Here is a 24163-nt window from a genome sequence, read left to right on the forward strand (position 1 = left end):
TCCCAGCCCTTTGGGATGCCGAGGTGGTCGGATCATGAGGCCAGGAGATCGAGACCGTCCTGGCTAACACTGTGAAACCCCATCTCTACTAAAAATACAAAAAAAAAAATAAAAAAATTAGCCAGTTATGGTGGTGGGTGCCTGTAGTCCCAGCTACTTGGGAGGCTGAGGCAGGAGAATAGCATGAACCCAGGAGGCAGAGCTTGCAGTGAGCCAAGATCGCGCCACTGCACTCCAGCCTGGGCAACAGGGCGAGACTGTCACAAAAAAACCCAAAAAAACTAGAATTTATCTTCAGATCACCAGCAGCTACATAAGCACTATATACTAAGTGGTGATTTTTACTTATATCCTACCTCCATTCAAAAATAATTTGCAGCAGCTCTTCAGCAATTTTTAATTAATTATTTAACTGTGATTTGATAGAAACAAAAAAATTATATTTGGGTCCCCTTATGGCATAGTGTGAAAGTGACTCAAAGAAGGCCATGTATTCCTTCTTTGCCAGGCACAGTGTCAGTCATGAGGGTACAAAGGAGAACAAGAAACAATCGCTGTCCTCAAGGGCTTTAGAGGAGACTTCAATACCTGGTGATTAAATGTATGGATTGTGTCCCAGGAAGAGAGTGTGTACAGGATGCTGTGGGAGACAAAGTTTTCACAAGGACCAGTGCATCTTTTGGATCTGGCAATTACTAGAGGTTATTTGGGAACCAAAAGCTGAACCTTCAGTGGTCCTTAAATGATGTGTGCACACAGGTCAGTCCTAGAAACCCCTACTGAGGGGTATGTAAAGGATAATTGACATGATGCCTGTAGTGGGTTGAATGTCGTCTCCCACAAAGGTAAGTCGACATCCTAATCCTAGGAACTTGTGTATGTGACCCAACTTGAAAAAAAGGGTCAGGGTCTTTGCAGATGTAATTAAGTTAAGGATCTCAAGATGAGTTCATCCTGAATTATCTTGAAGGGCCCCGAGTTCAATGACAAAGAGGGTTCTTTTCCTAAGGACACTTTTATAAGTGTCTTTATAAAAGACATAAGAGGAGAAGGCCATGTGAAGACTAAGGGCAGAAACTGGAGCAATGCAGCCATAGCCAAGAAATGCCTGGCAACACTACAAGCTGGAAGAGGCAAGAAAAGATTTTCACTGGGGTCTTTAGAGGAAATACAGCCCTGCTGATATTTTGATTTTGGACTTCTGGCCTCCAGAACTGTGAGATAATAAATTTTTGTGGTTGTAGGTCACTTGTTTTGTGATAATTTGTTATAGCAGCCCTAGGAAATGAATACAATACCAAATTATTTCAATTGTTAACTTTCAAAATTTTACTGGAGATAAACAAAAACATGCTTGACACTCCACTTCACCCTACATGGCCACTCCACCTCCAACACCTGTCAATACCATATAAGAAAGTCTCAAATCATTTGTATCTTACATTCTCCACTGCCACTACTTCAGTTCATCCATCTCTCACTGGACAACTGCAGTGGCTTACTTCAAGTCACTCAAATCCAATAACCATATCCTCCATAATCAGTCTCCACTCTGCAGCCAGAGGGATCTTTTGGAAACACAGATCTGATCATGTCACTGCCCTCCCACTTAAAACCATTCAATGTTTTCATGCCATCTTTAGGAATAAGAACAAAGTGATTTTCCTTATCTATGAGATCCTGTAGAGTCTAGCCCCTGCCTACCTCTCTACTTCAGGTTGCACCTGACTTGCCTTGCTCTCTTTATTTTATTTCATTTCATTTTATTTTATTTATTTGAGATGGAGTCTCACTCTGTCACCCAGGCTGGGGCAGTGGCACATCTCAACTCACTGCAACCTCTACTTCCCGTATTCAAGCAATTCTCCAACCTCAGTCTCCCAAGTAACTGCGATTACAGGTCTTGCCATCATGCGTGGCTAATTTTTGTATTTTTGTAGAGACAGGGTTTCATCATGTTGGCCAGGCTAGTCTTGAACTCCTGACCTCAGGTGATCCACCTGCCTCAACCTCCCAAAGTGCTGGGATTTCAGGTACAAGCCACTGCGCCTAGCTGTCCTTACTCTCTTTAATCCAAACACCCATTGTCTTCCCATTCCTTGAATGCACCACACTCTATCCAGTCACAAGGAGTTTTTTGCACATTCTATTACATCTACCTGGATGCTTTCCCCACCCTTTTACCAAGATCTCAGCTTCTTTCAGGCCTTCCTGAGTTCCCCACTATAGGGCCCTCCCAGGTCTCCTTGCCATACACTTTCATCCAATGATGTTCCTTTCTTTTGGAGCACTTATCTTTGTAACTATACATGCATTCGTGCATTTATTTCTTCAATGTTTTTCTTCTTTCCTAAATTGCAAGCACCAGAACTTCCACCTATGGCTGTGCAAAATGTTCTCTGCACCAGAATGTCCACTGAGGGACTGGGAGGGCAGGAACCTGGTTCGCACTCCACTTCTGAGCCATGAGACCTGGCCGTTGTGCTCCCTCTCATGCACAGTTACCTTTCACTTTGTGAAAGGAGGCATTCTTCTAGCCAAGCACAGGACTGCACATGCTCAGAAAACCCACATTGTTTTTTATTATACTTTATGTTCTGGGGTACATGTGCATAACATGCAGGTTTGTTACATAGGTATACATGTGCCATTTTGGTTTGTTGTACCCATCAACTCATTTACATTAGGTATTTCTCCTAATGCTATCCCTCCCCCAGATTCCCATCCCCTGACAGGCCCCAGTATGTGATGTTCCCCTCCCCGTGTCCATGTGTGCTCATTGTTCAACTCCCACTTATGAGTGAGAACATGCAGTGTTTGGTTTTCTCTCCTTGTGATAATTTGCTGAGAATGATGATTTCCAGCTTCATCCATGTCCCTGCAAAGGACATGAACTCATCCTTTTTTATGGCTGCATAGTATTCCATGGTGTATGTGTGCCACATTTTCTTTATCCAGTCTATTATTGATGGACATTTGGATTGGTTCCAAGTCTTTGCTATTGTGAATAGAGCCACAATAAACATACATGTGCATGAAAAGCCACATTTTTATAGTTTGCATGAAGACACTTTACACAGGCCCCCAGGGATCCTGGTAGACACCATGTGTGGTTTGTTCTATACTCTATCCCTAGCCCTTAGGGCAGCGGCTGGTCCACATAAGTGCCTAATAAATAGTTATTGAATAAATAAGTGAGTGTAATTATCTTTCTATCTTTGTGAATGTACAAATGCACATTCATTTTTGTCATGAATATGCGTATTCAGCCTTGGGCTCTTTTTGTCAGTTTTCGTTATAACACTGCTATATTTATCTTTGTAAAATTACTTTGTTTTCTTTTATTTATTTGAGGTTTAATTCCCAAAAATAGGAATAAGTAGGCCAAAATGTAGAAGCATTTCTATAACTCTTATAATATATGGGCAGATTATTTTCCAGAAAAATTGAACCAATTTGCATTACAAAGCACAATGTATAGCTATTGTTCTTCAGTATTACTGATGTGACTTTATTATCCCCATTGCTGTTGCATTTTAATAGGTTATTTTAATTCAAAGTTCTTTAAATAGTGCCTGGAAATAATAGTTCCTCCATATATATTTGCTAAATGAATTAATTTCCTATGGGCCTATTTATTTTCATAAATGTGATTATTTACCTTCTGCATTTCTTTCATTGTTCACCATCCTTTTTTCATCATATATAACAAGTTATTGAGTAGAATTCAGGCATTGATATATTCTTGTATGTTTTAGATATCTGGTTTTCATTCAAAACATTTAAATTCTGTCTTTTCACCTATTACATTAGTCAAATCACCTATCTGAGAATTTCTTTTTGATATTTACTTTACATCAATGTGAAATGGCCAAAATTTCGACAAATCATCTAAAAATCCTTTTAACCTTTAAACCATTATTGTCTATTTCTGCTGAATACTCATTAAAATGGAGGTACTAGAGGAGACGTTTAGGTCTTTGGACTATTTTAATTCCATATTCTTACTCTTCATCAGAATAACTCAGTTATTCCTTTTTTTCCCTTTCCTAAAAGGCAGAAATGGTCTATGCAATACGAGATTAAAAGTATGAGCAGAGATAAGACTTGATTAATACTGAAAGAGAAAACTTCATTTTCATTTTTTTCCTATCTCAAACCTGTGAGCACTACCTGTGTTAAGAATACACATTTACATTTTCACTACATCCTTTTGAATATAGTCTCTTTGTATTGCACCTTTTTGCTTAGCATAAAAAGCATACCTCATCTAAGTCCCACAATATCCCGCTGAACAAATATACAATCAGTGTCATTGCTTAAATATTCATTGAAATATCTTCAGGATTCCTCCTAAAGTAACTTTATCCAGTGCTAAATCAAGGTTTTTTGCCACCATTTGGAACAGCAGAGAGGAAGTAAAGATTCTGAGAATCATACCTTGACATGTCTTATCACACCAGCCTGCGTGGGTTCCTCCCTTATTTTTCCTAATGTCTGTGGGCAAATCTGTATCATTAAAACAACAGCAATAACTTTGTTGGCATCACTAGTTATGGTTAAAGAAAAGACCTCTTGACTTGAAGTCAGTTCTTGTCTTAGATTTTAATTTCAGTGATGAAATTCTTAAGTATTTGTTCTTGAACAATTCACTTAACTGATTCTGGAACTCAGTTCCCATGTCTATAAGTATAGGTTAAGAACCCACCTCACTGGCCGGGCGCGGTGGCTCATGCCTGTAATCCCAGCACTTTGGGAGGCTGAAGTGGGCGAATAATGAGGTCAGGAAACTGAGACCATCCTGGCCAACATGGTGAAACCCTGTCTCTACTAAAAAAAAAAAAAAAAAAAAAAAGTACAAAAATTAGCTGGGTATGGTGGCATGTGCCAGTAATCCCAGCTACTCTGGAGGCTGAGGCAGGAGAATCCCTTAAACCAGGGAGTCCGAGGTTGCAGTGAGCTGAGATGGTGCCACTGCACTCCAGACTGGCAACAGAGCGAGATTCCATCTCAAAACAAACAAACAAACAAACAAACAAACAAAAAAGCTGTCTAAAACCAGGGGCAAGTGGGAGGCTGGGCCTGCAGACATCTCTCAGCAGGTGCACACTTGCCCCCCTGCGCTTTGTATCCCTCTCAGGGTGAAGGTGACAGTGGACCCAGACCCTTCCCTGGTCTACCTACCTGAAGTGGACCCAGAGGCTGCCAAAGACAAGGCCAGCTTCCAGAACTACGTGTTGGGTCCCCTCCTGAACCATGTCTTTACCACCTACAAGCTCATGTACATGTATCAGATAGTGGATTTCGTCAGGAGCAAGCACGCCTGGTTTGGGGGCTTTTCCTACAAGAAAATTAAGGTCATGGAGGCCGTGGACCTGCTGCATGAGCTGGTGGATGAATCGGACCCAGGTGTAGACTTCCCCAACTCGTTCCAAGCCTTCCAGATGGCGGAGGGCATCCAGAAGCTCACCCAGGCAAGGACTGATTCCAGCTTGTTGGGCTTCTATGACCTAGGGAAGGTCCTGGCTGTGTCTGGGGGGCCTCCGTCCCCAGGCCTCCGTGGTTTTGTAACTCCGCTTTCCAGGACAATCCCGACCTCCAGGATCCTTGATACAGCACAAAACTGGGCGTGTATTAGCCCCACTGTGGGCTCGGCAGGGTCCTCATGTCCTAGGGCCATAATGAGTATTTGTACCGTGTCAGGCCTCTGAGCCCAAGCCAAGCCATTGCATCCCCTGTGACTTGCACGTATACGCCCAGATGGCCTGAAGTAACTGAAGAATCACAAAAGAAGTGCAAATGCCCTGCCTCGCCTTAACCGATGACATTCCACCACAAAAGAAGTGAAAATGGCCGGTCCTTGCCTTAAGCAATGATATTATCTTGTGAAATTCCTTTTCCTGGCTCATCCTGGCTCAAAAGCTCCCCACTGAGCACCTTGTGACTCCCAATACTGCCTGCCAGAGAACAACCCACCTTTGACTGTAATTTTCCTTTACCTACCCAAATCCTATAAAACGGCCCCACCCTTATCTCCCTTTGCTGACTCTCTTTTCAGACTCAGCCCGCCTGCACCCAGATGAAATAAACAGCCATGTTGCTCACACAAAGCCTGTTTGGTGGTCTCTCCACACGGACGCGCAAGACATACCGGTTGATGATGTTCAACAAGTTCTCGCTCCCAGTGGAGGCTTCCTACAAGATCCGATTCCACTCCTTCTGCCCCTCGCACACAGGTGGTGACTACTGACAGTGGTGCAGCAAGCAGGACCTGGCCAAGCTGCCCTGGGTGCAGGTGTTCAATTTGACCAACTGCCCTGACCTGCCAGACATGGACAAGCTGTGGCCCTACTACCAGGAGCTCATTGATAAGTACTGCCCTGGCATCCTGTGCTGGTGACCCTCCTGCCACCCCCACCACTGCTGGACCACAGGCCTGGCCCTTAGCATGCCTAGCAAGGTCTGGCCATGGGCATACACAGCCACCTTCAGGGTCTACCTCAGTGGGGAACCCCACTCATCCCTTATAGCCACCACCTCTCATGGCCACTTGTGCCTAGTGGCAATAAAGACCTCGAAGGAGAGAGACAAAACAAAACAAAACAATCAAACAAAAAAACCTACCTCACCAAAGTGATATGGTCATTACATAAGAAAATAAAGGGATTTACTTAAAAAAAAAAAAAAAAACTTTAAAACTATACACTTTGTACAAATATTTGACATAGTTACCCGGTTTTTACTCCAAAGAAATATTTAGTTAGGCTACAGTATTAGGATATGCTTATTTGATGCAGTATTTTCCAGCCAAAGTACCATAGCTAAGTATTCTTCCCCGCACTTGAAGGAAGATAAACAGAGCATGGAATAAAGGATCCACATTATCCTTTTTCTCCTCTTTCCTTCCTTAGAAGTTGTACCCAGATTCTTCATCGCTCATCCACTTCTGTAAGGCCAATTCAATTCTGAAATCAAGACCTGCTAGGGGGAGAAGGGGCTAAACATTTTATATCTGTAATATCTAAACTCTTAATTTTGTTAAAAATCTATGTATGCAGACATTCCTCAAAATGTTTTACAGAAAAAAAATCTAGGCTAACATGTGTTTGCCATTCAGTAGTTTTATGAATATCAAAGTATCTGCAAAGAGCAAAAAGCCCAGGCAGAAGTGGCCTTAGAACATCCTCTGATATTTGCTCAGTCACAAAAGTTTTGCTAGAATTTATTTTTAGTCAAGTTTTAAAGTTGTCAAGGAATAAAGTGTTTCCTAATAATGTTGACAAAGATAAAAGGATAGCTCAGAAAAAGTCTACACAGGTTATCTAACCTCATGTTTCCCAAATAACACCCAGTTGGAAATTTGCTTAATGAGAACAAATATTTGGAGTTTTAATCCCTTACTCAGCATTGAATGTGATGTTCTTTCCATTGATAGCATGTAGAGTTAGTTTTTTTATTTTATTTTATTTTTTTTTTATTATACTTTAAGTTCTAGGGTACATGTGCATAACGTGCAGGTTTGTTACATATGTATACTTGTGCCATGTTGGTGTGCTGCACCCATTAACTTGTCAGCAACCATCAATTCATCATTTATATCAGGTATAACTCCCAATGCAATCCCTCCCCCCTCCCCCCTCCCCATGACAGGCCCCGGTGTGTGATGTTCGAGTTAGTTTTATATATATAGGCGGAAATAATTCTACATGAGAAAATGTATTTAGACCAGAACCTTCTTTATTTTAGGAAACATTTTCATTTATTACAATTATTAAAGCATTAATCATTCTAAATTGCATCTGCTTAAGAAGGCTGCCTGACTAGGTCTGCATCCATATGCCACAACTTACGAGCTATGTATCTCCAGGCAAGTTACTCAACTGAGACTTCGTTTCTTCATCACTCAGAATGGAGAAACACTAATACATGACCACATCATAAGATTGAAAAGTATTATATGTATTAAAACATAAAAGGAACTTGGGAAAATATCTCACTCATAGTAAGCACTCAATAATATTATCTATTAATGTTACTGTTACAATATTCTTAGTAGTAATAATATTTGCTAATTGACTATCTGCACACACACTTACCCCACGCCTAGATTACAAACAGCTTGAGGGCAGGTGTTAGTCATCTTTATAGCCCCAGAAGTTGGCAGAGTATCTAGTCTAGTATAGAGTACGCTATTTCTATGTACTCCTAATTTATCTTTTTCATTTTCTTTTCAATTTATACAGTGAATTCTTCATCTTCCCTTGCATGATTGACCTTCAAAGCACAATCATCCATACAATCTTGGATATATCCAAAAAAGTACTTATCAAAGCCTTGCTGAGAAAGACGATGTTTAAAACAGATTGTTTCTCTGAATATTCTAAATGTATGCCATTGATCACGTCTGAGCAACAAAGAAAGAGCTGGGTATCTGGAATGCATTGTACTGACCTATCTCCTTCCATCCATAAACTTACTCTTACTGAACTTTACTTGAAAGTGATTCATAGCCTTTACTGGGGCCTCTATTACAAATGCTCCTAGCAAGCTTATTGTTGTGTCTATTGCAAGAATATGAAGTTTCTACCACTTTGCAGAATGGCCCCTTTACTAAGCCCTTCAGGTGATATTTCTGCCTGTCTTTAAACCAACACTGGATCCATTTTTATGGTACAGAAGGATTACACCTAAATTTGAAGCCCCGCTGTGCCAGAGTGTTCACTTTTTTATGAATTCCATTTTATGTCCCCATTCTTGTTTTTCTTTTGCTCCTACATTCAATTTATGCTCTTTTGTATTCTACTTTTCCTTGTGAGTGTATCCACAAGGAAATCTACTTTCTGGATACAGTAGCTCTACTAAAAAGAGCTGTGCAGGTTGTACACTGCACAACTCCAGAGGGCTCCAATCACATTACATTTTGTATGTAACACACAATTTGTAATCCTACATGTGGCAGCCCTGGACAAAGCTTGGAATGGATGACTGACCAGGGACTATCTTAATATTCTAGCTCTGTCTGAAAAAATATATAAATATATATACACACATACACACAAATGTATGCCTGTTACATATGCTGTATGTATGTGAAAATGTATGTGTGTATGTGTGTGTATACTTGTTCCTCACATTACTGAGTTTTGCATATACAAGTTATCCTACATAGTCCCTGAGTACATTTCTCCATGACATTCTCACATCTGCTTTTGTTCATTCACTCAACTTTGGCACACTAGTACCCAACTTTGGCACACTAGTACTATTTCTTCTTAAAGATAATCAGATATCTATAGTAGGTACTAAATATGGCCTTGCTTCCTACAGGAGAGATTAGTAATTTATTCAGAAACACAATAGATGGTAGGATTATCTAGTTCCAAAGCATGTATTCTTTCCACAAAACCATACCATGCTTTAATAATTATCCTTTTTCCCTACTTCACTGTAAGTATTAATAAATACTTACATGATTAGAGTGAAAATCAAAAAAGTCTTTGAGTTACTGTCTAAGGTCACAGCAAATAGAGGTGGCTCTAGGATTAGAACCATTTCTTTGTTTCCTGGTCCATTGCTCTGCTCACTCNACCACTGCTGGACCACAGGCCTGGCCCTTAGCATGCCTAGCAAGGTCTGGCCATGGGCATACACAGCCACCTTCAGGGTCTACCTCAGTGGGGAACCCCACTCATCCCTTATAGCCACCACCTCTCATGGCCACTTGTGCCTAGTGGCAATAAAGACCTCGAAGGAGAGAGACAAAACAAAACAAAACAATCAAACAAAAAAACCTACCTCACCAAAGTGATATGGTCATTACATAAGAAAATAAAGGGATTTACTTAAAAAAAAAAAAAAAAACTTTAAAACTATACACTTTGTACAAATATTTGACATAGTTACCCGGTTTTACTCCAAAGAAATATTTAGTTAGGCTACAGTATTAGGATATGCTTATTTGATGCAGTATTTTCCAGCCAAAGTACCATAGCTAAGTATTCTTCCCCGCACTTGAAGGAAGATAAACAGAGCATGGAATAAAGGATCCACATTATCCTTTTCTCCTCTTTCCTTCCTTAGAAGTTGTACCCAGATTCTTCATCGCTCATCCACTTCTGTAAGGCCAATTCAATTCTGAAATCAAGACCTGCTAGGGGAGAAGGGGCTAAACATTTTATATCTGTAATATCTAAACTCTTAATTTTGTTAAAATCTATGTATGCAGACATTCCTCAAAATGTTTTACAGAAAAAAAATCTAGGCTAACATGTGTTTGCCATTCAGTAGTTTTATGAATATCAAAGTATCTGCAAAGAGCAAAAGCCCAGGCAGAAGTGGCCTTAGAACATCCTCTGATATTTGCTCAGTCACAAAAGTTTTGCTAGAATTTATTTTAGTCAAGTTTTAAAGTTGTCAAGGAATAAAGTGTTTCCTAATAATGTTGACAAAGATAAAAGGATAGCTCAGAAAAGTCTACACAGGTTATCTAACCTCATGTTTCCCAAATAACACCCAGTTGGAAATTTGCTTAATGAGAACAAATATTTGGAGTTTTAATCCCTTACTCAGCATTGAATGTGATGTTCTTTCCATTGATAGCATGTAGAGTTAGTTTTTTTATTTTATTTTATTTTTTTTTTATTATACTTTAAGTTCTAGGGTACATGTGCATAACGTGCAGGTTTGTTACATATGTATACTTGTGCCATGTTGGTGTGCTGCACCCATTAACTTGTCAGCAACCATCAATTCATCATTTATATCAGGTATAACTCCCAATGCAATCCCTCCCCCCTCCCCCCTCCCCATGACAGGCCCCGGTGTGTGATGTTCGAGTTAGTTTTATATATATAGGCGGAAATAATTCTACATGAGAAAATGTATTTAGACCAGAACCTTCTTTATTTTAGGAAACATTTTCATTTATTACAATTATTAAAGCATTAATCATTCTAAATTGCATCTGCTTAAGAAGGCTGCCTGACTAGGTCTGCATCCATATGCCACAACTTACGAGCTATGTATCTCCAGGCAAGTTACTCAACTGAGACTTCGTTTCTTCATCACTCAGAATGGAGAAACACTAATACATGACCACATCATAAGATTGAAAAGTATTATATGTATTAAAACATAAAAGGAACTTGGGAAAATATCTCACTCATAGTAAGCACTCAATAATATTATCTATTAATGTTACTGTTACAATATTCTTAGTAGTAATAATATTTGCTAATTGACTATCTGCACACACACTTACCCCACGCCTAGATTACAAACAGCTTGAGGGCAGGTGTTAGTCATCTTTATAGCCCCAGAAGTTGGCAGAGTATCTAGTCTAGTATAGAGTACGCTATTTCTATGTACTCCTAATTTATCTTTTCATTTTCTTTTCAATTTATACAGTGAATTCTTCATCTTCCCTTGCATGATTGACCTTCAAAGCACAATCATCCATACAATCTTGGATATATCCAAAAAAGTACTTATCAAAGCCTTGCTGAGAAAGACGATGTTTAAAACAGATTGTTTCTCTGAATATTCTAAATGTATGCCATTGATCACGTCTGAGCAACAAAGAAAGAGCTGGGTATCTGGAATGCATTGTACTGACCTATCTCCTTCCATCCATAAACTTACTCTTACTGAACTTTACTTGAAAGTGATTCATAGCCTTTACTGGGGCCTCTATTACAAATGCTCCTAGCAAGCTTATTGTTGTGTCTATTGCAAGAATATGAAGTTTCTACCACTTTGCAGAATGGCCCCTTTACTAAGCCCTTCAGGTGATATTTCTGCCTGTCTTTAAACCAACACTGGATCCATTTTATGGTACAGAAGGATTACACCTAAATTTGAAGCCCCGCTGTGCCAGAGTGTTCACTTTTTTATGAATTCCATTTTATGTCCCCATTCTTGTTTTCTTTTGCTCCTACATTCAATTTATGCTCTTTTGTATTCTACTTTTCCTTGTGAGTGTATCCACAAGGAAATCTACTTTCTGGATACAGTAGCTCTACTAAAAGAGCTGTGCAGGTTGTACACTGCACAACTCCAGAGGGCTCCAATCACATTACATTTTGTATGTAACACACAATTTGTAATCCTACATGTGGCAGCCCTGGACAAAGCTTGGAATGGATGACTGACCAGGGACTATCTTAATATTCTAGCTCTGTCTGAAAAAATATATAAATATATATACACACATACACACAAATGTATGCCTGTTACATATGCTGTATGTATGTGAAAATGTATGTGTGTATGTGTGTGTATACTTGTTCCTCACATTACTGAGTTTTGCATATACAAGTTATCCTACATAGTCCCTGAGTACATTTCTCCATGACATTCTCACATCTGCTTTTGTTCATTCACTCAACTTTGGCACACTAGTACCCAACTTTGGCACACTAGTACTATTTCTTCTTAAAGATAATCAGATATCTATAGTAGGTACTAAATATGGCCTTGCTTCCTACAGGAGAGATTAGTAATTTATTCAGAAACACAATAGATGGTAGGATTATCTAGTTCCAAAGCATGTATTCTTTCCACAAAACCATACCATGCTTTAATAATTATCCTTTTCCCTACTTCACTGTAAGTATTAATAAATACTTACATGATTAGAGTGAAAATCAAAAAAGTCTTTGAGTTACTGTCTAAGGTCACAGCAAATAGAGGTGGCTCTAGGATTAGAACCATTTCTTTGTTTCCTGGTCCATTGCTCTGCTCACTCTATTTTTACCTAGGGACACAATAGCAAACTCCACTCTTTGTCCTCCAGCATGGGCTCTTTCGGAAACTCTATGTGGGGCTGGGAATATTTAGGTTATTTAATGAGTGAAACTTTCCATGGCTGGAATGCTGGAGAAGCATTTTGTGGACAAGATGAAAAAAAAAAAAAGATGCTATTTTAAACGTTGCTGAAAGAGTTTGGGCAAAATCCATCTGGCAGACAGACTATTTCTTCCGTTTAAAACTCATCAAGCACTCCAAACGTGTAACCTGTAGGCAAGTTTAATTAAAACTTGAGAAATCTCAAAATAACCTGACATTTAAATATGTTATTTCCGTTCTGTTCTCATAGTCTAACATACATATACAGATATTCTCAGGTTCAAATTAACCTCCCCAATCCCATCCAGCCTTGCATAACTACTGGATTACCCTGTGTCCATGACAACGGGAATGTGAATGAAATAGACTCATCCAATCATTGTCCTTCAAATATTAACATCAATTTCATAGAAAGGGAAGAAGGTAGACAGAAGAAAGTTGACTAGATGAATGAGTGAAGATATGGTTGTGACAGCAGATGACAGACAGAATGATATGTACATACATAGACAGATGGGGTAAAATTTATTTCCCTTGTCTTCTCTGACAAAGGCAGAGCTTAAGAGTACCTTAGGAAAAGACTAAAGTTAGTGGTTTCCCACAAAGGGAAAACTTTGAAATGTGAAATCATTGAGCACATGTTTAAAGATTCCAAATATATTCTTTCTGCCTTAGAGGAGGAATTCCATTTTTTTTTTTTTTTTTTTTTTTGAGACAAGGTCTCACTCTGTCACCCAGTCTGGAGTGTATTGGTGTGACCATGGCGCTTGCTGCAGCCTCGACCTCCCAGGCTCAAGTGATCCTTCTACTTCAGTCTCCCAAGTAGCTGAGACTACAGGCGTGTGCCACAACGCCCAGCTAATTTTTGTATTTTTTGTAGAGATGGGATTTTGCTATGTTGCTCAGCCTAGTCTTGAACTCCTGGGCTCCAGCAATCTGCCCGCCTCAACCTCCCAAAGTGCTGAGATTACATGCGTGAGTCACCTTTCCAGGGCTAAGTCCATTCTTAAGTGGCCTGGAGAGCCCTGGACCCTGTCATTAATGCTAGGTGCAGGTAAGTGGCCAAGTTTGAAGCCATGAATGGCTTTACACCAGTTTCCTCCCACATTTTTCCTTCCTTTTCTCGCTTTGGGCATTTTATATGATTCCATTTCTTTTTTCTTTCTTATCATAATAATTATACTTGTTTTTTAAAGTTTAATGGTTACTCTACAGTTTTCAATATGCATTTTAAACATATCTGAACCTACCTTTATATAACACTATGCCACTTTACCTGTGGTGCCTTACAACAGAATGTTTCCAGTTCTTCCCTCTCAGCCCTTATGACATTGCTGTCATTCATTTCACTTATCCATAGGTTATAATTACCAAACACATTACCACTTTATTAAACAGTTGTCTTTTAGAACAATTAAGAATGAGAAAAATTGCTGAGCATGGTGGCTCATGCCTGTAGTCCCAGAACTTCGGGAAGCTGAGGCGGGCAGATCACCTGAGGTCAAGAGTTTGAGACCAGCCTGGCCAACATGGTGAAACCCCATCTCTACTAAAAATACAAAAATTAGCCAGGCATGGTGGTAGACACCTGTAATCCCAGCTACTCAAGAGACTGAAGCAGGAGAATCACTTGAACCCAGGAGGCAGAGGTTGCAGTGAGTCGAGATTGTACCATTGCACTCCAGCCTGGGTGACAACAGCGAAACTCCGTCTCAAAAAAAAAAAAGAAAAAGAATGACAAAATATTTTACTTTCATTTATGCCTTTTTAAATGTCCTTCCTTTCTTTGTGTAGACCTGAGTTTCTGATCTATGTCATTTTCCTTCTCCCTGAAGAACTCTAAACATTTTTTACAGGGCGAGGCCGCTGGCAATTGATTCCCTCTGTTTTTGTTTTTCTGACAATGATTTTGTTTCTCCTTTACTTCTGAAGGGTCATTTCCCTAATTGTAGAATTCTAGTTGGTAGTTTTTCTTGCAACACGTTAAATACCGTACTCCAATGTCTTTCTTGTATGGCTTCTAATTTAAAAATCTGCTACAATTCTTATCCTTGTTTCTCTCTATCTTAGGTACTTCCCCCCTCTGGATTCTTTCAAGGTTTTGTCTTTGGTATTTTGCAGTTGGAATATGATATGCCCAGAAGTTGGGGGTTTTTCATTTGTTTTGTTTCTTTTGGTATTTATCTTGCTTAATGTTCTCCTAACTTCCTGGATCTGTGGTTTTGTATCTGACATTAATTTTGAAAAGTTCTAGGCCATTTTTTTTTTTTGTTTTTTTTTGAGATAGGGTCTCACTCTGTTGCCCAGGCTGGAGTGCAGCAGTGCGATCTGGGCTCAATGCAACTTTCACCACCTGAGCTCAAGCAATGCTCCCTCCTCAGCCTCACAAGTAGCTGGGACCACAAGGCATGCCACTATGCCCGGCTAAGTTTTTATATTTTTAGTGGAGATGGGGTTTGAGCATGTAACCCAGGCTGGTCTTGAACTCCGAGCTCAAGTGATCCACCCATCTCAGCCTCCCAAAGTGCTGGGATTACATATTAATCATAGTCTTAAAACATTTCCTGTCTAATAACTTCAGTATCTGTGTCATATTTCAATCTATTTCTGATGCTTGTTTCTTGGGACTGTTTTTTCTTCCCTTTTAGCATTCCTTATAATTTTTTTGTTTTTTGTGGTTCAAAGCTAAAAATTATGTAACAAATAATACGGACTGAGGTAAACAGGTCTCTAGTGTGACATTTTATACGAATTTGGCTAGGAATCGGGCTGTGTTTAACATTTGGTATAGCTGTTGGTGCCAGAGGCTTCAAATTCCTTCTAGTTCCCTGTCTTTGTCTCCACTGTTGACTGGGCTTAGGGCAGCCTAAGAGAGGCTTCTCAGAGAGGTTTTGAATCTTGCCGCTGTTTCAGCTGTAATTCATTAGTATTATATAGGATACTTGGTGTGGGGGTAAAGCATGGAGAAGGAGAAACAATTTATAATTCTGTGATTTTCAGTTTTTTGTATGTCCCAATGCTGTGACATTCACAGCAAAGCTAAGTTTCTTAGCTTTCCATCTCCCTTAGATAAGACAGGAAGGCTTAAAGGGGCTGCATTGGGAAAAATGTTCTTCCCTCACGTGGCACAAAGCTCTGGTAAAGTATTTTTCTCTGAATAGTAGGCCTGCGGTATGGAGAACAAATATGCTCTGGGCATATTTCACGATGATTCATCTTCCCCTACGCCTGCCAGAGCCAAGAGGGGATCTTCGTTGGCTCTTCATCCTAAGAACCTGATGAGGTTCCTGGTGGTAAATCCCACCAAAGTGTGAGTGACTTTATAACCCTGGCCCCCAAGAGTTTCTCACTCTCATGCTAGTCCACATTCAGCCTCCAACAATTTATTAAAATTAATGTTTAAGCATTCTTACCAGTTCCTACTCCAGGGGTTTCTGTTGCAGTAAGCAGATATGGCTGTAGTTTTATGGATTCACCTCTCTCTCCCGGTTTGGGGATGGTAGTTTGCCCCGTGACTTTAGTTCTCTGACAGATCTAAGAAAACTCGTTAATTTTTCAATTTTGCAGCTTTTTCTTGTTGTAAAGACAGGAGTAATGACTTCCAGGCTCTTAACCTGTCAGAGCTAAAACCCTACATTAGTTTTTTAACAATTAGCAGCCAACTGGAATGCCCCCTTTTCTGCAACAACAGAAGTTGTTCATATTGTATAACATAAATCTTCAGGCACAGGGCCCATGCAGCTTCTCATATCTCATTGCTTCCAAAGGTCAGAGTGTTTTCTCTGTCTTCTCCACCTGTAGACTGTTTTTGTTAATGTGATCCTTCTTTCTCAATTTCTAACAGATTAACTCCAAGGGGTTCAGTCTATTGTGTTATGCTCTTAATGCAGAACATATGGTGTCTTTTTTACACATTTGAAATGTGGTTTTTCTTGTTCGTTTTTACAGACCAACCCTTCTTTCTCAGATCATTGGTAATGATAGACTTTTTATCCACTTATCTTATTCATTTCTGTGTTCATTTATTCCCCCACTCTTTGTTGCTTGTTTCTCAAATGCAAGATGCTCTTCTCTATCCTTCCAAGACATAAAGTCCACAATTCCCTGGCATTCCAGGTGGGGAGATGTATGTGAATGACTCTATTACAGAGCAGCTTCTGACATTGAGAAACAGGATGATTTTGGAGTACAGTAGGAGATGAGATTGGATTCATCTCAGGTGACCAGGGCATCATGAAGGGCTGGCTTTCACATTTGATGTTGAGAGCTATATTAGCCAGAGCCCAGGTAGGAAACAGACACACTCAAGTGAGGCAATTGAGTAAACTTTGATAAAGAGATTACTGACAGAAGTGAGGAAAAGTCTAAGCGCACCCAACTGACATGGTTTGGCTCTGTGTCCCCACCCAAATCTCATCTCAAATTGTAACCCCCACGTGTTGAGGGAAGGACCTGATGGGAGGTGACTGGATCATGAAGGCAGTTTCCCCTATGCTATTCTCGTGATAATGAATGAGTTCCCAGGAGAGTTGATGGTTTTAAAGTGTGGCACTTTCTTGCTCGCTCTCTCTCCTACTGCCATGTAAGATGTGCCTTACTTCCCCTTGGCCTTCCACCATTACCATAAGTTTCCTGAGGCCTCCCCAGTGATGCAGAATTGACTCAATTAAACATCTTTTGTTTATAAATTACCCAGTCTCAGGTAGTGTCTTTACAGCAGAGTGAAAATGGACTACTACACCAACAAAAGGTGGCAGTGCATCTCAAATTTAGCAGCAGTAAAGGAACTGTTACTACAGTGAGGCCTGAACAGGAAAAGAAGAGAGTATAGTTACCAGAACTCATCAAGAGTGATGGGAATGGTACTTCTAGAAAACATCCATGTGTCAGGAGCTGTAGATTTTGGTAGAGAACTGCAGCCCTAAGGTTCGGCAGGAAAATAACAGGGGAGATAAATGCTCTGAACCCACTCTCTTCCTGCTTTCTGAGTTCCTATTAGTCTTTTCCAATGGCTGAGCTCAAATGAAGTCAGAAGGCAAGCCTACAGAGGTCAGCTTCCTGGGAAACAAATGAGCCTGGGGAGAGGTGAAAAGTGTATCTGAAGGAGCAAATGAGGGATACCCAGTCAAAAAGGATTCTGCATTTCTGGAATCTGGGATGAAGGACCTGACAGGATACTGACAGCCACAAGTCCTTGATTTGTGGGACTTAGAGGTGAGAGTTAGAGAAAAAATATATTCAAAACTGAGCCATTTATATTCCCACATCCTGATACTCTCCGCACAGTCACCTGGACCCTCACTTCTAGGGAATGATTTCTGAAGCAGTATAAATACTTACAATAATTGCTATTTTTTAAAAGAGATTTCAGTGGAGGAAAAGTGAAACTGGTGGCAAAGACTCACTTTTCTCTCTTACAGCCTTCTAGCAGCAGGAGGAGGAAACCGTCGAACTGCCAATGTGGTGGCCCATGGGTTTGCCAATCTTTTAACGCTAGACAAAAAGACCCTCCAAGAAATTCTAGTGCATTATCCAGATTCTGAAAGGATCCTCATGAAGAAAGCCAGGTACATCCTTTAAAACCCCATTAGAGATGAATGGAGTTGGTTTTACTTTGTAAACTCTGAGATAGGGAGAACCGTATTATGATTGTGATAAACTTGATCACAGTGAGATAGGCTTAATAAACAACTATTAATGTAGGTACCCATTGAAACTACACAGGTTAGGATAAATTGCAGTTTTTCTGGTAAATTTTGCCAGAACTCTCACAGAGTTACCTAAAACAGCTTTTCTCTCCTACCCCCAGAGTGCTTTTAAAGCAGAAGGCTAAGACGGCAGAAGCAACCCCTCCAAGAAAAGATCTTGCCTTCCTCTTCCCACCAAAAGAAGAGACACCCAAACTGTTTAAAACTCTCCTAGGAGGCACAGGAAAAGCAAGTCTTGCAACACTACTCAAATTGAAGCGAGAACAAGCAGCTCAGGTAATAAGGTGGAGTGAATGGAGGGCTGTCATGGAGAAGGCTCTAGTCTAAGTATATCCACACAAACGCCTACTCTAATTCCATTTCAGGCAATGGAATGATTTGGACTAATATAATACTAATAATTCCTGCTTTATATATAGCACATTATTATTTAAACTGCTGAATTCCCACATATCATCCCATTGAACCCTCACAGGATGTTTATAAACAGCCTTAATATACATGTATTTATAAAGAGTATACCCTCATTATTCATAGATTATTTGCAGATTCTATGTTGGTGAATCTACCTACTATAATTTATTAGTAACTTAAAATCAATACTTATGGTGCTTTTGTGGTTATTTGTGGACAAGAACACGTGCAGGGTGGCAAAATAATTAAGTTGCTTGATGCATACATTTTCAGCTGAGGTTCAACAAAGAGGCACTCTACTTTCTTGTTTCAGCTCTCATACTATAAATGAGTGACCCTTGGCTGGGCGTGGTGGCTCACGCCTGTAATCCCAGCACTTTGGGAGGCCAAGGCAGGCAAATCACGAGATCAGGAGATCGAGACCATTCTGGCTAACACGGTGAAACCCCGTCTCTACTGAAAACACAAAAAATTAGCCGGGCATGGTGGCATGCACCTGTAGTCCCAGCTACTTGGGAGGTTGAGGCAAGAGAATCGCTTGAACCTGGGAGGCAGAGGTTGCAGTGAGCCGAGATCACACCACTACACTCCAGTCTTGGCGACAGAGCAGGAATCTGTCTCAACACACAAACAAAACAAACAAACAAACAAACAACAACAAAGAGTGACACTTTTGGGGCCATGGTTTCCACATTTTTGTGCTTTTTGCATGTGTGTGATTTGCTGTTTAAAATAGCCCCCAAGCATAGTCCTGAAATACTGTCTAGTGCTTCTAAGTGCCAAAGTGCTGTGATGTGCCTTCCAGAGAAAATATGTGTGTTAGATAAACTTCATTCAGGCATTACAGTGTTGCTTCCATGAGTTCAATATAATGAATCAATAATACCTCAAATTAATCAATTGATCAAATTAAACAGGGTATCTCTAAACAAAAACACACATGAAACAAAGTTATATATTGACCAGTTGACAAAAATATTATGGTTTGAATCATAATATCTCATAGGAACCTAATGCTGTATTTCCCTCAGGAGCAATGGTTCAGTACTTTCTAACTTGCTGTTTGTTGAAACTTTATAGAGCAAAACTACATGAATAATAAGAATCAACTGTATATATACAGACATACATATGGATATATAAATAAATAACCTATTTTATCAACATTTTCACAAATATTCAATGTTCTCTTTTTTTTTTTTTTTTTTTTTTTTTTGGTTTCTGTATTTCTTTGATTCTCATAATTAGTCTATGAGAGCAGACACTGAGAAACAGAATAGGGATTCAGGTTTTCTGAACCTAGTCATTATGTTATCTCTAAAACTGTAGAAAATGGGTAGCTGTGGACCTTTCAGAAAATCAGTAAAGCACATATTATAAACTCAGTCACATACAAAAGATGAAAACTTGCCTTTTCCTTTTCCACACATAAAACACTGTGGTGAAAATTAGGGATCCAGTATAAATCAAATGCTTCATTTGTATCGGCATAGAAATAGTAATTTGCTTAAAAAATGTATGGGAGTAAAGAAATATATAAGTAAATGTGTTAAGAATCTCAACTTTATCTGTGCACATTCATATCTTGGGCAAGCCTTTCTCAAATTGATCCCAACCAACCATTACCAATAAAGAGCATACTGTGCCTTTTGCTATGAAATTTCTATAGCTAGTGCTTAACACAATAGGTTCCAGCATGACAGGTCAAGGACCTGTGGGACAAATGGAAAAGATTGTACTAGGAAAGGGATAAGTTTCTCCCTGAGTTTCTCCCATGAGCTTAGGCAAGAGGAAACCCTACTTTCTACAGTCCTTTTATATGGTAGTGGTTAATACTTTTTTATTAAAATAAATGTTTAAACTTTTATCTCTACAGAATAAGTAAATATTTAAAAGCAAAACAGAGTCCTGAGCACTGAGTCTAATCATTCAGAGAGTATAAGGACCAATAGGAAGAGAATTCCTTAGCAGAGACAAAAAAAAAAAAAAATGCAATTCAGACTAACGTCATGAGTCAAAGGCAACAGGTCCATTCTCTAACACACCAGAAACTTAGTCAAATGATAGTCAGAAGCAAAGCAGACATGATTCCTGGATTCACTTAATTCAGACAGTCTGTCTTGGTGGTGATCTTAGCCACTGCATGCTAATCAAAATCCAATCTAATGTTTTAATTATGATTTCAACACCAGTTACTTGTAATTGCTCTTTCCAGAAAAAAGAAAATTCTGAAGGAGGAAAGGAAGAAGGAAAAGAAAATGAAGATAAACAAAAGAAAATGAAGATNAAATGTTTAAACTTTTATCTCTACAGAATAAGTAAATATTTAAAAAGCAAAAACAGAGTCCTGAGCACTGAGTCTAATCATTCAGAGAGTATAAGGACCAATAGGAAGAGAATTCCTTAGCAGAGACAAAAAAAAAAAAAAATGCAATTCAGACTAACGTCATGAGTCAAAGGCAACAGGTCCATTCTCTAACACACCAGAAACTTAGTCAAATGATAGTCAGAAGCAAAGCAGACATGATTCCTGGATTCACTTAATTCAGACAGTCTGTCTTGGTGGTGATCTTAGCCACTGCATGCTAATCAAAATCCAATCTAATGTTTTTAATTATGATTTCAACACCAGTTACTTGTAATTGCTCTTTCCAGAAAAAAGAAAATTCTGAAGGAGGAAAGGAAGAAGGAAAAGAAAATGAAGATAAACAAAAAGAAAATGAAGATAAAGGAAAAGAAAATGAAGATAAACAAAAAGAAAATGAAGATAAAGATAAAGGAAGAGAGCCAGAAGAGAAGTCACTGGAAAGACCTGAATGTATAGCAAGTTCTATTGCAGTGGAGGAAGAGCCCCAGTCAGTTAGGACAGTTTTACCCAGAGGAACTTCCCGTCAATCACTCATCATCAGCATGGCTCCTTCTGCTGAGGGTGGAGAAGAGGTTCTTACTATTGAAGTCAAAGAAAAGGCTAAGCAATAAATGTTTGATTATCTTTAGATGTGATATAGCTAGTTCCCAGAGATGGTACCTAGGATTGTAACTTAAATTAATGAGGGGAAATGACCTGTTGGGACCCTTGAGAAATGAAAGGCAAATCCCTAGCTTAGTTTCGAGAACTTATCTGAGAGTGTGATTTCATGCAGTGGTAATAAGAAGATTATTAAAAGCCATCCCTATTCTCTGTTTTCATTAACTTTATGCAATTGCTGTATCTTCTAATTGTATGTAGTAAGTTTCCTTTTCCTTTGGTTCTTTCCCGATAATGTTTCTTCCTCCCGGTTTTATTAGCTTGCTCTTGGCTGTGATGTGATTCACTAACCTTTTCTCTTAAATTTATTGTGTTTAATTTCTTGTATGGCACTCTTAAGCCTGGCTAATTGTTCTAGGTTTATGAATTTCACCTCTTATATGTAAGGGGTATAAGCCTTTAATGTAATAGGTCAAAAATCAGATTATTTTCATTCAAATGAGGTTGATGAGTCACTGTAATATCAAAAAATCCCCAGCAGCTGGGACTGAAGGGAAGCAGAGATCATGAAGCCTTCTGAATGAGAAGTCTAATTTTTGGAACAGTCCCCTGAAGAGCAACGTTGGTCGGCAGAATTAGCAAACTGGCAAAAATCACATTGCAGGAACATATTGGAAAATTGTACCCTTTGCTAAAGAAATAAACTTCAATATTTTCTCTTCTAACCAACTTAAAAGACACCAATCTACCTAACTCATCTGGCTCAAGGGAGTTGGACTGGAGGATACAGGCTAAAGTGACACTTATCAGAATCTTCCTCAAGCACTTGCTGGAAAAGATATCAGATTGGAACTTCTTGCTGTTTAAAATTAAGCTTTAGTAAAACAAAGTGATGCAGTTAGGAAGGCAGACTCTACACATGTCAGATTGATATATCCCCACAATTTCCGGAACCTACATGTATAGCTATTTACAAAATCTCCAAGTTAATTGAGTGCACTTTAGGAAGTCGTCCTCATGAATTAGCTAGCATTAGCATAATTACCAAAGTTGCATGCTGTGAGGAGGCTACAAAGGCCAGGCTGATGTCAGAAGTAATAATACATATAGAATTCCATTCTAATAAATGCCATTAGTGTATAACATCAAGTTCTGTGTAATGAGGCTATTTCCAAGTCCCCAAAGATGGTCATTGTAACAGCACTTTGCTGAGAGGGTTTTAACAAATCATATTAGCCAAAAAGCCTACAACATAGATGTATTTAATAAATCATGTACAAACCAATCACTATAATAAACTGTATCGTTTGATAGAGTCACCATTTTTGAATGTAGTGTTTGAATATCACAAAATATAACAAGTTTTACTAAAGAATGGTTGATTTTTTTCAGGATTTAAGGGAATACGGACAAATTGTTAAATAGCATTTATTTGATAAATGGGAGTTTGTATGCAGAAAGAATGATTGTGTACAAAAAGGGTGTTTTCAAAACTCAGAAAGAAAAGGTGGAATAGGGCTGAAGAGTCTGATAATAGGAAAAGAAAAGGACAAAAGTCCTCAACTTGTGAGCAATATGCTTTCCCCTTAAACCCTGTAATTTATTCAAATGATATTAAAATATAACACCATTGCAATTTATGCTCTTCCCCTGGCAGTGATTCCCCCCACAAGCTATCCTGTTTCAGATAATATCAATATATTTCCAATCCATCAGACTAAAATCTTAGAAAATTCAAGAACTCTTTTATTGTTGATATAGTGCCATCAAATTCTTTTCTTTTAAATCTTTCTAATTATCCCTTCTTTTTCAATCCCATTGCTAACACCCAGTACATATTTTCTGTTCAATGCAAATAAACATTCACTTTTTACCTATAGTCTTCTCTGGTCACTGGTCTGCCCTCTCAGTCCCTTTGCTATTGGAAAATAAAATATTTCTAAAACCCTACTTTTGACCATGTTACTTCCCTGCTCAGTGGCTGTATTAGAGTTCTCCAGAGGGGGGGAAAAAAAAAATAGGGGATATATATCTATCTCAGGCCATTCGATTCAGACAGGAACATAGACCACTGGTTCTTCTGGTTCTGAGGCCTTCAGACTCAGACTAAAATTATGCAACTGGCTTTCCAGGGACTCCAGTTTGTAGATGGTAGATCATGATACTTCTTTTCCTTCATAATTTCATGAGCCAATTCTTTATAATAAATACATTTAAATATATATTA

The 24163-nt window shown here is 39.1% G+C and overlaps 1 protein-coding gene across 2 annotated transcripts in view; it reads left to right on the top strand.

The window, feature by feature from the left end:
- The window catches only part of CNGB3 (cyclic nucleotide gated channel subunit beta 3), a 165064-nt gene extending 141251 nt beyond the window's left edge, over window positions 1–23813 (top strand). The window contains exons 16-18 of one of the 2 annotated variants that reach the window (XM_017875191.1): window positions 18267–18413; window positions 18656–18830; window positions 21624–23813. In XM_017875191.1, coding sequence (XP_017730680.1) covers window positions 18267–18413; window positions 18656–18830; window positions 21624–21947 — 646 coding nt within the window. In that variant the 3' untranslated portion in view covers window positions 21948–23813. The remainder of the gene's footprint in view (window positions 1–18266; window positions 18414–18655; window positions 18831–21623) is intronic. The other variant, XM_017875192.1, reaches the window with a different exon arrangement.
- The last annotated feature ends 350 nt before the right edge of the window (window positions 23814–24163 follow it).

Source organism: Rhinopithecus bieti, unplaced genomic scaffold (genome assembly GCF_001698545.2).
Source record: "Rhinopithecus bieti isolate Rb0 unplaced genomic scaffold, ASM169854v2 scaffold_9656, whole genome shotgun sequence".
Lineage (NCBI taxonomy): Eukaryota > Metazoa > Chordata > Mammalia > Primates > Cercopithecidae > Rhinopithecus > Rhinopithecus bieti.